Consider the following 15,672-nt stretch of genomic DNA (forward strand, 5'->3'; position numbering starts at 1 on the left):
GGAGGAGAGCATGAAGCTCCCCTACCCGACCCCCAGAGGCCAAAGCCAACAAGAAAAGTGCCTTGGAAAAACAATCCTGGACCGAAGGGGCCACAACGAAACGAGGAGATGAAAGGAAAGCGAGCACTCTGTCCAAAGACCAGGACGGCTCAGGCGACGCATGAGCAGGCCGGAGGTGAAACAATGCACGAGACAGCTTGCGAAACGGCGCAGACGTAACATCGATACCGAAAGCAAGCTGAAGCGGCTCCGCCAGCGCCGCACGATACGAAGCGACAGTGTTAGGCATAAGATGACGGTCCTGAAACAACCACGAGAGGAAGGACAAGACCACCCGAACAGACAAGGAGCTAACACGACGAAGACGCAAAAAGAAACGGAAGGACCGCCAGGAAACTTCATACTGCCGCCGAGAAGAAGCCCTCAGGTGGGACACCAACAAGGAGGCCACCTGATCACCATAGAGATGATGATAGACTCGAGTCAAAAAAACCATACGCGAAGACTCGAGGAGAAGATCGAACCAGCTACGTGACGTACCGGCCCGATCTGCTGAAAGAGGCGGAGCCGCGGGAAAACCCTCGGGTTCGGACACCGAGCAACCAGCGCCTGAAACCAAGGCTGGGCCGGCCACCAAGGGGCCAGAAGGACAACTCTCCCCCGGTAAGTCTCTAAGCGAGTCAGGACCTGGAGCAACGGCCGAACTGGGGGAAAGAGGTACAGGAACCCCCACCTCGACCAGTCGAGCCGAAAGGCATCGACCCCGACGGCCTCGCAATCGGGGAAGGGCGCCGCATAAACGGGTAGACGCCGCGACCACGCCGACGCGAAGAGGTCCACCTCGGGGCGCCCGAACGTCTGGCAAAGCCAACGGAAGGACTCGTCGTCGACCGTCCACTCCGTGGAGAGGGGAACGAAGCGAGACAGGGCGTCGGCCAAGACGTTGGACACGCCCCGTACGTGAACCGCCAGGAGAGCCAAACCCCGAGAACTCAGCAGACGAGTCACCCGAAGCGACCAACCCCAAAGAGACAAGGACCGCATCGAACCCCCGCGGTTCAGGCAATGAACCACCGGAGAGCAGTCCGAATGGAGCCGAATCGTCGATCCGCGGGCCACCCGAATCCTCCCCAGAGCAAACCACACTGCCGCGAACTCCCGCACCGTACTGTGAGCTCGACGGAAGGACGGATCCCAACGCCCCTGGCCGGCCTGGTGAGCACTGGTCACAAAACCCCAGCCGAGAGACGACGCATCTGTGTACACATCGAGCGAGGGCTCGGGTAGGCGCCAAGGCACTGAACCCCGAAAAACCCGAAGAGGAAGCCGGTGACGCAGCAACCGACGCAAGTCCCCCGGGGGTCGAACTCTGCGATCGCGAGAGAGGCGGAAGGGGGAACCCCGAAGGAACCAGAACAGCCGTCGAAGCCAAACCCGACCCGGCGGGTAGACCACCATCGCGAAGTTCAGGCTCCCGCACAGCCCCTCGAGCAACCGCCGGGTGACCCGAGGGCCCTCCAGAAACAGACGAAGGCGGGACCGCAGCCGCAGGAGAGACTCCGGAGGGAGAGACAAGGAGGCGGTCCGAGAGTCCCACACGAGACCCAGCCAAGTCTGAACCTGAGAGGGAACCAGATGGGACTTCCTCCAGTTCACCAAGAACCCGAACCCGGCGAGCTGGGAAAGAACCAAATCCCTGGCTAGCAAGCAAGCTGACTGGCTGGGAGCCCAAACCAGCCAGTCGTCGAGGTAGGCCAACACCCGAACACCTAGGAGACGCAAACGAGCCACCACAACCCGTGTAAGGCGTGTGAACACGCGAGGCGCCAGGTTCAACCCGAACGGGAGATAACGAAAGCGGTAACTCAGACGCCCCACTACAAAACCGAGCCAGTCCCTGAACCGCGGATGAATCGGGACATGCCAATAAGCGTCCCGGAGGTCCAGGGACACCATCCAAGCACCCGGCTCCAAGAGGAGCCGAACCTGAGACAGCGTAGTCATCCGAAAGGAGGGGCAATGAACCCAGGGGTTCAGACGGGACAAGTCCAGAATGAACCGCAGGTCCGCGCAGTCCCGTTTCGGAACCGGAAACAGACGGGAAACCCATCTGAGGGACGACGTCGTTTCGACGACGCCCAAGCGTACCCACTCCAAGACGACTCGACAGAGCGCAGGGAAAGAAGCCTGCCCCGCCAGCCCCGACCCCCCAAAGGGGGGAGGGGCCACCCAACGCCACCGCAGGCCGCGAGACACGACCCGAAAGGCCCACGAATCGTGGGACCAGGCGCGGGCGAACAGCGCAAGCCGCCCCCCCATCGCCCCGTCAAAGGGGCAAACCGCGAAAGGGCCGGCGACCCTTACGAGACCCAGAACCCCGCACAGCGCGAACACCGCGCCGACCAGACGAGGGAGGGTCCGCAGGAGGAGCCAACCCCAAACCTGACACCAGAGGCCTACCACGACGAGAGGAACCCCGAGCCCTGGCACGACCTTTCCGGGAAGACCCACCCCGGGACCCCCGGAAAACCAACAAGTCCGACATCGGACGACAAGCCGCCGACTCAGCCTGAATAAACTGCGCCACGGCCGACTCCCCAAACAGGAGAGGACAAAAAGGTGAAGAACGCCTAAGAGCCAGAGCCCAAGCAGATTCCACGGAGGAACCCAGCACCGCCTGCCGTCACGCGAGACGGGAAGCATAGAACAGGGAAACCGCATCCCGCAAAATCGGCGTGAACAGCTTCAACAAGGCAGCCGACGAACGCGCAGCCGAGGACAAGGTGCCGGACCCCGGGACGGACCCAAGCGTCCCCACATCCTCCACGAGCCAATCCGAAGACAGCTCCAGGAGGGAAAAGAACCGCAAGGCCGAACACAAAAGGCCCCGAGCGCGCAAGTCCTCCGCCACGAGCGCCGCCGAAAAGGAGGGAACCTGCACATAGAGCTGAATAACGCCCACATCGCGGGGAAGGGCAGGGGCAAACAAGCACTCATTCAGGTACTCAAGGTCACCCCCCAGGAAAACCTGAAGCACCGTGGAAGCTTCCCGCCACTCCAGCGTGCGGGAACGACAGAAGGAATGCCAGGAATCCAGACCAAACAAGGGGCAGTCTGCTAGCCAGGATGACTCCGGAACCTCGTAACGGAGCCAGAAAGGGAACGAAGTCCCAAACCTGAACGTGGACGGATCCATTTCCGAGGCATAATCCGGGTCACGCAGGAGGTAAGCTGCAAAGGCCGCTCGCACCACACCAGGTTGGATGCGATAAGCCGAAAACCTCCGGAAGGACGGAACCGACGTACCCGGGGGAACACGGAACCGTACCCGGGGAGGGGCCGACACCAAATCCAACTCGTACGCAGAGGGGGGAAAAGAAAACCCCACTCCTTGTAACAATAAGCCCCGCTCAGTGGGAAGAAAAACCCAGGCGGGGTCCAGCGGGGCCCAAGGCCCCCAAGTCAGCCCCTCCCCAGCCTCGAGGTCCGTCACCACAGGACCCGAGGCCGAGTCCTCTCCCCAAGCCCCGACCCCACAAGACAAGGACGGAGCAGCCGGAAAAGCTGGAGGAAGGGGGGCCCACTGGTCAGACCCTGAAGCTTCGGCCGGGAGACAAGACTCGAATGCCTCTGCCGCCCCCCCGGAAGGGGCAACCCCCGAAGCTGCCCGAGTCTCGAGATCAAGTAACCCCTGCTCCGACCCCGAAACCCTCAGACGCTTCGGGGCCGGAAGCAGGGGCGGGGGACCAGAACGAACAGAAGGGGAAGGACAAGGAGGTGCGGACTGAACCAGGATCGAAGCGACCCCCACCCCCAAGTCCGGGTCTCGAAAAGCAAAGCGGGGCAGCCCCGGGGCATCCGGGGAAGCAACCAACCGAGCGCGTTGCAACAGACGAAACCTAGACTGCAACGCACGTGCCGCCTGTACCCGAATAGAATCATCAGAGGATTGGGTAAATTGAGTCACAAGCAAGCAGCAACACTCACAGGACTCAGGGTCGAAAGTATCACCGACCCAACAGGCAGCGTGGCAGAGGCAAAAACAATGAGGGTCACCCTGAGACAAGGGGACCGATCAACCCTCAAACTCGCACACAGCGAGTGGGGACTCCGGGGTCACATCCATCGGACCCACGCGCCCCCTAGGGGATTCCCAGGGTCCTGAGCGTTTACTTTAAGAGGACTCGCGCTCAGGTAGTCCCAGGCAGGGTGCTGCAAACCGGCGCCCAAAACTACCAAGCAAACTTCTAAAGCTGAACCCCAGGGACGTGTACACTCACGGGGACCTAGCAGGGGGCGCCACCGAGGAGAACAGTGGAAGGGCAAAAACAAACTGAATAAAATGACAGAACCCCCCACCAGGCAAAAACAAAAAGAAAAACAAAACCCCGCAAGAGGACAGCGAACCCCAAGGAACAGAGCCGGCCGCGATGTCGGGAATTACAAGCTGAGCAGCACCCTGCGCCCCTACCAGTGCAAACTGCCTCTTACCTGCCGGTAACAAGGGAGAACAGAACACCCAAGAGCCCAACAGGCGGCCGAAAAACCGAAAGGTAAAACGGACCAGCAGAGGCAGACCCCGAGGAGCCTGTGGAAGGTGGCCCCAAGCCCCAAGGGCAGTACTTACAGGGCACCTAGGGAAGGCAGCCCTAGGCGCATGCAGCCCGAGTACTGAAGATAACTCCTGGCTCTCGCACCCACAAAACTAACACCACACTCAAAGCACAGTGCAGTAGCGACACCGGAGCCAGAGCACACGACCATCGCCTATAGCATCAGCCTCAAGAACTGAGGTGTGGGTAGCCGGCGCGGGGGGTCTGGGGCTCCCCCTTCCCCCTTCCGGGGAGGGGGGAGCTGCGCAGACAGCGGCGCGGCAGTGTGTGACGTCACACTAATTTGCTTGTTTTCGGTTGGGGAGTTCTATCCACTAGTTCGGTATTAGGTAGCAATTTTAACCAGAATAGGGGTTTGTTTTGGGGCGCTTACCTTTCTGGGTGCCTGTTCCGGTCGATGGCAGACATAGAATGCTTCCAACTACACGGGGGCTTCTATAGGCCATTGCTCCCCTTGCCTCTCTGAGGGGGCCCGGTTCTGGCCGTGGTCCCCGGTAGGCCTAAGAACTCCATACACATGACTGATGCCAAAGTCTGACATTAGCATATCAGCCTGGGATAGCTCCGGGGAGCCGACGGGGCTCCCCCCAGAAAAATAAACAACATACATTATTTTGTATTTTTCAAGTCTTGTCTCATTTTTCCCCCGTTTTATGTCTTGGTTGCAACTTGTAAGGTACAGGATGGGCTGAAACGTTGTCAATTTCTTTTCATAAGTGTGGGTTGAGCTTTTTAAATCATGTTATTGTGACATTCATTTCAACCATTACTTCCTTACAGGTAATGTATGATGATGATAAGTTGACCTGAATTTTTTGAGTAAAGATTTAGAGAGATCTTTGGGTCAATAACATCGCTGAAAACAAAAAAACCCAGCCCACACTTATGAAAATAAAATAAAGTGATGCTTCAGCTCATCTTGGACTTTACAAGTTGCAATCAAAACATAAAAGGTTGGAAGCCATTATATGACCAGAGAGTAGGTGAGGGTGAGCTTGAAGGAGTTTACCCAAATTTTATGAGTAAAGACGTATAAAGATCTTTGGGTCCCAGTTTGTTACTAATTTTAATCCAATGTAACTTAAATATTATCATAGCTAACATGCCATGTTATTTCCTTTCATTAGTCAAGAGATTTGCATGATTTTGCCTTACAAAATTTCTCAATATCTCTATCAATTAAATTTTGCTTCATTGTTAAAATACACTTCAAAAAGCTTCAGACTATATATTCAGGTACAGTGAGTCATGTTTATAAAACACTTTTGCTTTACAAAGTTCCCCAGTTTACTTTAAAAAAGTTTAGTATATCATTTATTAATGAATACTTACCAGGTAGAACAGCACAGAATGTTTTGGGCAAGACAGGCAGAGGAGCTGGTATCAAGAGCATGCAACGTAGTACCTCCTCACTTGCTGCTGCTTCAAGCTCTCTCCTTGTGTGCTCACTTAAATCATTTACTGGCCGGCCAGCTCGTGACAAACGTCCTATGATCTACAATACATAACATCACAAATATGAAATAGAGCAATATCCTTCATTCCTCGTACTCTCTGGAAATTGCCAATCCATTAACATGCAGCATCTTTCTTTAATATTTAAAATGCCTTCAAATATTACACACACTTAAAGGGAGATTTCAGAGAGCCGCACCAAATACCAATTCCAGAGCACCCCATAAAATACATTGAGGTATCTCAAGATGAGCTGCATATGGTATAATGCAAATCACATACACTCAAAGGCATTTACCATCCCACCTTAGTAACTCTAAAGGTTGCTAAGAAGTGGTATGGCAAACTATTGGTTGACTTAACCACTACCTACCCCCTACTGCCACCAGATGGCAACACTTTAGCCATAACATAGGTCCACTTCTCCAAGACTTCTATCTTGAGGTTATCTTGAGATGATTTCGGGCTTGGCATCCCTCCAGCCCGGTCCTCGACCAGGCCTCCTTTTTGTTACACACCCCCAAGAAGCAGCCCCGTAGCAGCTGTCTAACTCCCAGGTACCTATTTACTGCTAGGTAAAAGGGGCATCAGGGTGAAAGAAACTCTGCCCATTTGTTTCTGCCTCCACCTGGAATCGAACCTGGAACCTCAGAACTATGAATCCGAAGCGCTGTCCACTCAGCTGTCAGGCCCCTTGAATTCTAAAATTCATTTCTGACAGTCATTGTTTACACTTGGCTTACCTGTTGTGAGAGGTTCAAAGAAAGATGAGAAAATGCTGCCATGTGCAATGATGAAAACTCTGGTGTCTCCCTTAGCAGATCTAGTATTTTTTTCTCCTCTTCATTGGAGTGACTCTGCAAAGATATGTCAACAAAATAAACTACAATGGTAGAGAAGTGACTGACCATACTCCATGCACCCTGTTCCAGTTACAATAGCTATGAGATGACATTCTACAACTAGATCTCTCTTCCAGTAGACTCACCTAAATAAGCATTCATTTCATACATCATTTTGACTACCATATCTTTATTTTATATTTACTTTTATCAGTGTTTACTCACACACATCAAGAAAGTTAGTTCATGATTACAGTAATAGGGAGATATTATAGAAAATGTTAAGAGTTAAATGATGTCTATCAACATCACTTAATGTCGTCGTCTCTTCATCTTCTAGTGTGTGGTTTGGTGAACATGGCTATAGAATTAATTTTTGTCCTATTTTATAATGATCACAACTGTAACTCTAACTATACAAGGAAATGGCATATAAAATAATTACAAATTTTGCTTTTCCCTCAAGACAAACGAGTTACAGTACATGATATTTACCTTCATATGTCGACCTGGATGACTGATGAACTTGACAACATCCTCCCCACAAACATTTGGGTCTTGCATAGCAACCATCAGTGCCTGCTTGGAAGGATAATTTTCAAGGCTGTTTTAAGATAATTTAACTTTAAAATAATTATTGTACATTCCTAGCTGAAATTTTCCAACAAATTAAAAAAAATTATTAGCATGGTTTTTAAATACAGTACTTTTATTTAATATCCTTTTGGGTCTAACTTTGCTTAAGGTTCTCTAAAAAAAAAAAAACAGCATTGAATGCAATGAAATGCCATTTTCTGGGCGAGACCCAGAGGCTCCCTGGAGCTATACCTATTTTATGCGTATATATATTATACCATGGCAACAGTCAATCGATGGAGTTCTAAGCCTACCGGAGACCAACACTGGGTCCCCGCCAGGTCCGGGTCTGGTAGCATTGCCCACCAAAACAGACCAACAACTTCAACAAGGCAGCCAATGCCCTAGCCGCCGAGGCAAAAGCACCGAACACAGGCCCAGAACCTAGATCCTCCACATCCTCCTCAAGCCAGTCCAAAGACAGATCCAACGGGGAAAAAAACGCAAGACCAAAGCCAAATGCCTACAGGTGCGCAAATCCTCAGCAACCATGGACTCCGAAAGGGAGGGAACCTGCACGTGAAACTGCACTTGGCAGATATCACGAGCTCTCTCTCTCTCTCTCCCTCCCCTCCCCCATCTTTCTCTCCCTCCCTCCCTCTCTCCCTCCCTCTCTCCCTCCCTCCCTCCCTCTCTCCCTCTCTCCCTCTCTCCCTCCCTCCCTCCCTCTCTCCCTCCCTCTCTCCCTCCCCCCCCTCTCTCTCTCTGTGTATGTGCACGTGTGTGTGTGAGTGGAAAAAAATTAGAAACAGCTGATTGACAGTTGAGAGGCAGGCCAAAAGAGCAGAGCTCAACCCTCACAAGCACAACTAGGTGAATACATCAGAAAATGAAGAAAGGACAACATTTCGGTTCATCCTGAACCATTATCAAGTCATGTTACAGAAAAGAGGAAGGGACTGGCAAATAACTAAGGTAAGAGTGGTATGAGAGGTAAGAAGCAGGGAAGAGAAAAAAAGTGAGAGTAAGATGAATGATAAGAATACCTTTCATTTAATTCTTACCTTTTTCTCTTACCTGCTCCTCACCCTTCATCTCACTCTTACCTTATTTATTTGCCAGTCCCTTCCTCTCTTCTGTTATACGACGTGATAATAGTCCAAGATAGATCGAAATATCATTTCTTCCTTTTCTGACAAGTGGTGCGGTCATCATATCTTCAGCTACATTATTGTGACGCATCATCTCCATGAGGTTTGAGTATTTCCATGGATCAAAACAGTGATAAAACACTGGTACTCTTAGGTTATCAACAACTTTTCTTACTAAAATACAACTTTAAAGAAGGAAACTTCAAGCAAACCTTTCCTTTATCTACTCCTTCACTAAGAATAAGCATGTTGAGAGTCTGGTAGAAACTCTTGAATTGCAGACTTGGGACGAGATCAAAATGACCTTCAGCATTATTTCTTTTCCATTCTTTTGTGGTCACTGACTTCACACCTTCCAGAGTCGGTGGTAGTGGTGAATACTGAAGTCTGATCAGTGTTGCCACCTGCAATATTTAAAACAAACTGCAGTTTATCCCTCATAAGCTTTACTTCTTTTATAAGTGGCCCCTAATTACAAACTATTGCCATTTAAATCATTTGTGCCCTTTAAAATAAATGTGTGATGAAGCTCCACTTAATGAAATGAAACCATGCAACATTTTTTATAACAATAATTTATTTTTCATAAAATAACAATTATTTTATAAAATCATTATGCTATTTACTTATGTAAAATTCCAATTGAATACTTAAATGCTTGGAACTGACCAATTTCCTTCAAATATAGCTCAAAATTTAGATAAAGATCTAGGCTTAAAAATGACAAACCATAAGGTATCCCTACCAGACACACCTAATAGAACAAATATTACTCACTCCAGGCTGATTAGTAAGTGCATCTAATAAATCTGTCACTTCCTCATGGTTCTCTTCATCCAAGAAATTAACGGGGGTAATTTTGTAAACACTACCATGACGGAGATATACCAAAGGTAAGGTGCCAATGTCAAAATCAACCACAACCTCTGCAGTAGGAAGAATGTACAATGCTTCCTGTACGGGAGACATGAATTAGGAAAACCTACATTTTTCACAAGAACAGCTTTCATTCTTTCAAAATTAAAACACACATACAGATGAACAAATGTGTACACATACAGATCTTTCCTAAGCCCTCCATTTTAATACAATAGAAAACTTTTTGTACCCTAACATGGAAATTCTCTTTTTGAAATCATTTTCATGGCTTTAGGTATGAAACTTCAACCTTTACATAAATAAATCAACTGCAATTAAGTGTTTTTCAAGCTGGATTATGCAAAGCAAACATTTAAGTACTTCAAGAGAAAAGCCACAGATATGTGAGTAATATTTCTTGGATATTTAAAACTATGATACATATGACATAGCATTAACTAACACTATATTATAATGAATAAACAATATTTAAAATTCACCTGTTTGGAATTAGTCCCTAAAGCAGGCTGTCCAGAGAGGCACTGAATAACACACTCTGGGAATAGCAAAGGATTGCCAGTTCCCTCTTCTGATAAAGTCAGATGGCCTTGCCAAAAGGTAGAGATGATGTTTTCTACAGCCTGTAGGCAAAATATTTATGCAGAACAATATTATTTAGATAACCACGACAAATTTAATACATAAATAAACAAAAATAAATAAATAAATAAAATATACTGTAGACACCCACTAATCTGGAATCCACCTATCCGGAAAATGCCCTAATCTGACCATAATCATGGCCGGATATAGTTATAGTTATCTCCCCATCTGGCCAAAATGTCCATGGAAGCTATCTTGAGGTTATCTTGAGATGATTTCGGGGCTTTAGTGTCCCCGCGGCCCAGTCCTCGACCAGGCCTCCACCCCCAGGAAGCAGCCCATGACAGCTGACTAACACCCAGGTACCTATTTTACTGCTAGGTAACAGGGGCATAGGGTGAAAGAAACTCTGCCCATTGTTTCTCGCCGGCGCCTGGGATCGAACCCAGGACCACAGGATCACAAGTCCAGTGTGCTGTCCGCTCGGCCAACCGGCTCACTAGCAGGACTAGCCGATGTTTGGCCGGATAAGAAATCTGAGCCGGTTAACTTGCTGCCGATGTTACTCAATCCGGACAGTAAGCCGGACAAGCAGCAAATAGTCCGGCTCAAAAAGCCCACTGATGAAGTGAGACCACTTCAAGACCTCGAAACAACATGGAAACAGCAAGCATTAAGCATTTGGCACTGAGTTCTCCCACATAACAGGGCTTGATGAAAGAACGCGAGAGGTCCCTCACTATCTCATTGCCTGGAGAGGAATAGAGTTCTGGTTGGTTAAATACCCCAGAATTCCTACCTCTTTAGGGCTCTGAAGTATGGTGTAGTGGATACAGTGCGTCCCTGCCACCTTGATGGCCAGTGTTCGAGTCCCCCCTGGTGGGTTGAGTGTCTAAAAAGTTATAAACTTCAACTTGTGGTTATAAGCAAGTCTGTGCATTAAGCATTTGGTACCGAGTTCTCCCACATATATATATATATATATATATATATATATATATATATATATATATATATATATATATATATATATATATATATATATATATAAATATATATATATATATATATATATATATAAATATATATATATATATATATATATATATATATATATATATATATATATATATATATATATATATATATATATATATATATATATATGTCGTACCTAGTAGCCAGAACTCACTTTTCAGCCTACAATGCAAGGCCCGATTTGCCTAATAAGCCAAGTTTTCATGATATAATATATTTTCTCTAATTTTTTTCTTATGAAATGATAAAGCAACCCATTTCATTATGTAAGAGGTGAATTTTTTTTTATTGGAGTTAAAATTAACGTAGATATATGACCGAACCTAACCAACCCTACCTAACCTAACCTAACCTATCTTTATAGGTTAGGTTAGGTTAGGTAGCCGAAAAAGTTAGGTTAGGTTAGGTTAGGTTAGGTAGGTTAGGTAGTCGAAAAGCAATTAATTCATGAAAACTTGGCTTATTAGGCAAATCGGGCCTTGCATAGTAGGCTCAGAAGTGAGTTCTGGCTACTAGGTACGACATATATATATATATATATATATATATATATATATATATATACAATCTTTGGACAACACCCACCAGTGGGACTCGAACCCAGAAAGCACAACTACCTTCCAGTAGCTGGCATAACTAGTATGCTTTAACCCACTACGCCATCAGACCTTACAAAAGAAGTAGATAGTTCGAGATATATATATCTCAAACATCTCTACCTCCCGAAGGCACCAGATGAGTGAGGGGTCAGTCTGCAATTTTCGTCAAGCCACTGTCAATGTGAGAGAACTCGTGTCCAGCTTATAAGCCTATACTTGCATAAACCACAAGTGAAGATAAACAATCTTTGGACAACACCCACCAGTGGGACTCGAACCCAGAAAGCACAACTACCTTCCAGTAGCTGGCATAACTAGTATGCTTTAACCCACTACGCCATCAGACCTTACAAAAGAAGTAGATAGTTCGAGATATATATATCTCAAACATCTCTACCTCCCGAAGGCACCAGATGAGTGAGGGGTCAGTCTGCAATTTTCGTCAAGCCACTGTCAATGTGAGAGAACTCGTGTCCAGCTTATAAGCCTATACTTGCATAAACCACAAGTGAAGATAAACAATCTTTGGACAACACCCACCAGTGGGACTCGAACCCAGAAAGCACAACTACCTTCCAGTAGCTGGCATAACTAGTATGCTTTAACCCACTACGCCATCAGACCTTACAAAAGAAGTAGATAGTTCGAGATATATATATCTCAAACATCTCTACCTCCCGAAGGCACCAGATGAGTGAGGGGTCAGTCTGCAATTTTCGTCAAGCCACTGTCAATGTGAGAGAACTCGTGTCCAGCTTATAAGCCTATACTTGCATAAACCACAAGTGAAGATAAACAATCTTTGGACAACACCCACCAGTGGGACTCGAACCCAGAAAGCACAACTACCTTCCAGTAGCTGGCATAACTAGTATGCTTTAACCCACTACGCCATCAGACCTTACAAAAGAAGTAGATAGTTCGAGATATATATATCTCAAACATCTCTACCTCCCGAAGGCACCAGATGAGTGAGGGGTCAGTCTGCAATTTTCGTCAAGCCACTGTCAATGTGAGAGAACTCGTGTCCAGCTTATAAGCCTATACTTGCATAAACCACAAGTGAAGATAAACAATCTTTGGACAACACCCACCAGTGGGACTCGAACCCAGAAAGCACAACTACCTTCCAGTAGCTGGCATAACTAGTATGCTTTAACCCACTACGCCATCAGACCTTACAAAAGAAGTAGATAGTTCGAGATATATATATCTCAAACATCTCTACCTCCCGAAGGCACCAGATGAGTGAGGGGTCAGTCTGCAATTTTCGTCAAGCCACTGTCAATGTGAGAGAACTCGTGTCCAGCTTATAAGCCTATACTTGCATAAACCACAAGTGAAGATAAACAATCTTTGGACAACACCCACCAGTGGGACTCGAACCCAGAAAGCACAACTACCTTCCAGTAGCTGGCATAACTAGTATGCTTTAACCCACTACGCCATCAGACCTTACAAAAGAAGTAGATAGTTCGAGATATATATATCTCAAACATCTCTACCTCCCGAAGGCACCAGATGAGTGAGGGGTCAGTCTGCAATTTTCGTCAAGCCACTGTCAATGTGAGAGAACTCGTGTCCAGCTTATAAGCCTATACTTGCATAAACCACAAGTGAAGATAAACAATCTTTGGACAACACCCACCAGTGGGACTCGAACCCAGAAAGCACAACTACCTTCCAGTAGCTGGCATAACTAGTATGCTTTAACCCACTACGCCATCAGACCTTACAAAAGAAGTAGATAGTTCGAGATATATATATCTCAAACATCTCTACCTCCCGAAGGCACCAGATGAGTGAGGGGTCAGTCTGCAATTTTCGTCAAGCCACTGTCAATGTGAGAGAACTCGTGTCCAGCTTATAAGCCTATACTTGCATAAACCACAAGTGAAGATAAACAATCTTTGGACAACACCCACCAGTGGGACTCGAACCCAGAAAGCACAACTACCTTCCAGTAGCTGGCATAACTAGTATGCTTTAACCCACTACGCCATCAGACCTTACAAAAGAAGTAGATAGTTCGAGATATATATATCTCAAACATCTCTACCTCCCGAAGGCACCAGATGAGTGAGGGGTCAGTCTGCAATTTTCGTCAAGCCACTGTCAATGTGAGAGAACTCGTGTCCAGCTTATAAGCCTATACTTGCATAAACCACAAGTGAAGATAAACAATCTTTGACAGTGGCACAGTGGCTTGACTGTGGCTTGACGAAAATTGCAGACTGACCCCTCACTCATCTGGTGCCTTCGGGAGGTAGAGATGTTTGAGATATATATATCTCGAACTATCTACTTCTTTTGTAAGGTCTGATGGCGTAGTGGGTTAAAGCATACTAGTTATGCCAGCTACTGGAAGGTAGTTGTGCTTTCTGGGTTCGAGTCCCACTGGTGGGTGTTGTCCAAAGATTGTTTATCTTCACTTGTGGTTTATGCAAGTATAGGCTTATAAGCTGGACACGAGTTCTCTCACATTGACAGTGGCTTGACGAAAATTGCAGACTGACCCCTCACTCATCTGGTGCCTTCGGGAGGTAGAGATGTTTGAGATATATATATCTCGAACTATCTACTTCTTTTGTAAGGTCTGATGGCGTAGTGGGTTAAAGCATACTAGTTATGCCAGCTACTGGAAGGTAGTTGTGCTTTCTGGGTTCGAGTCCCACTGGTGGGTGTTGTCCAAAGATTGTTTATCTTCACTTGTGGTTTATGCAAGTATAGGCTTATAAGCTGGACACGAGTTCTCTCACATTGACAGTGGCTTGACGAAAATTGCAGACTGACCCCTCACTCATCTGGTGCCTTCGGGAGGTAGAGATGTTTGAGATATATATATCTCGAACTATCTACTTCTTTTGTAAGGTCTGATGGCGTAGTGGGTTAAAGCATACTAGTTATGCCAGCTACTGGAAGGTAGTTGTGCTTTCTGGGTTCGAGTCCCACTGGTGGGTGTTGTCCAAAGATTGTTTATCTTCACTTGTGGTTTATGCAAGTATAGGCTTATAAGCTGGACACGAGTTCTCTCACATTGACAGTGGCTTGACGAAAATTGCAGACTGACCCCTCACTCATCTGGTGCCTTCGGGAGGTAGAGATGTTTGAGATATATATATCTCGAACTATCTACTTCTTTTGTAAGGTCTGATGGCGTAGTGGGTTAAAGCATACTAGTTATGCCAGCTACTGGAAGGTAGTTGTGCTTTCTGGGTTCGAGTCCCACTGGTGGGTGTTGTCCAAAGATTGTTTATCTTCACTTGTGGTTTATGCAAGTATAGGCTTATAAGCTGGACACGAGTTCTCTCACATTGACAGTGGCTTGACGAAAATTGCAGACTGACCCCTCACTCATCTGGTGCCTTCGGGAGGTAGAGATGTTTGAGATATATATATCTCGAACTATCTACTTCTTTTGTAAGGTCTGATGGCGTAGTGGGTTAAAGCATACTAGTTATGCCAGCTACTGGAAGGTAGTTGTGCTTTCTGGGTTCGAGTCCCACTGGTGGGTGTTGTCCAAAGATTGTTTATCTTCACTTGTGGTTTATGCAAGTATAGGCTTATAAGCTGGACACGAGTTCTCTCACATTGACAGTGGCTTGACGAAAATTGCAGACTGACCCCTCACTCATCTGGTGCCTTCGGGAGGTAGAGATGTTTGAGATATATATATCTCGAACTATCTACTTCTTTTGTAAGGTCTGATGGCGTAGTGGGTTAAAGCATACTAGTTATGCCAGCTACTGGAAGGTAGTTGTGCTTTCTGGGTTCGAGTCCCACTGGTGGGTGTTGTCCAAAGATTGTTTATCTTCACTTGTGGTTTATGCAAGTATAGGCTTATAAGCTGGACACGAGTTCTCTCACATTGACAGTGGCTTGACGAAAATTGCAGACTGACCCCTCACTCATCTGGTGCCTTCGGGAGGTAGAGATG

General features: G+C 47.2%; 1 protein-coding gene across 3 annotated transcripts in view; it reads right to left on the reverse strand.

The window, feature by feature from the left end:
- mi (minus) overlaps positions 1-15,672 on the reverse strand; it is a 34,931-nt gene that overhangs the window by 11,153 nt on the left and 8,106 nt on the right. For 2 of the 3 annotated variants that reach the window (XM_069325967.1, XM_045765705.2), the window contains exons 5-10: positions 9,996-10,136; positions 9,415-9,591; positions 8,850-9,041; positions 7,406-7,492; positions 6,812-6,925; positions 5,946-6,108 (exon numbers count right to left, since the gene is read on the reverse strand). In XM_069325967.1, the coding sequence (XP_069182068.1) occupies positions 5,946-6,108; positions 6,812-6,925; positions 7,406-7,492; positions 8,850-9,041; positions 9,415-9,591; positions 9,996-10,136 (874 nt within the window). The remainder of the gene's footprint in view (positions 1-5,945; positions 6,109-6,811; positions 6,926-7,405; positions 7,493-8,849; positions 9,042-9,414; positions 9,592-9,995; positions 10,137-15,672) is intronic. The other variant, XM_045765706.2, reaches the window with a different exon arrangement.

The sequence above is a fragment of the Procambarus clarkii genome, chromosome 17 (assembly GCF_040958095.1).
Source record: "Procambarus clarkii isolate CNS0578487 chromosome 17, FALCON_Pclarkii_2.0, whole genome shotgun sequence".
In the NCBI taxonomy this organism is placed as follows: domain Eukaryota; kingdom Metazoa; phylum Arthropoda; class Malacostraca; order Decapoda; family Cambaridae; genus Procambarus; species Procambarus clarkii.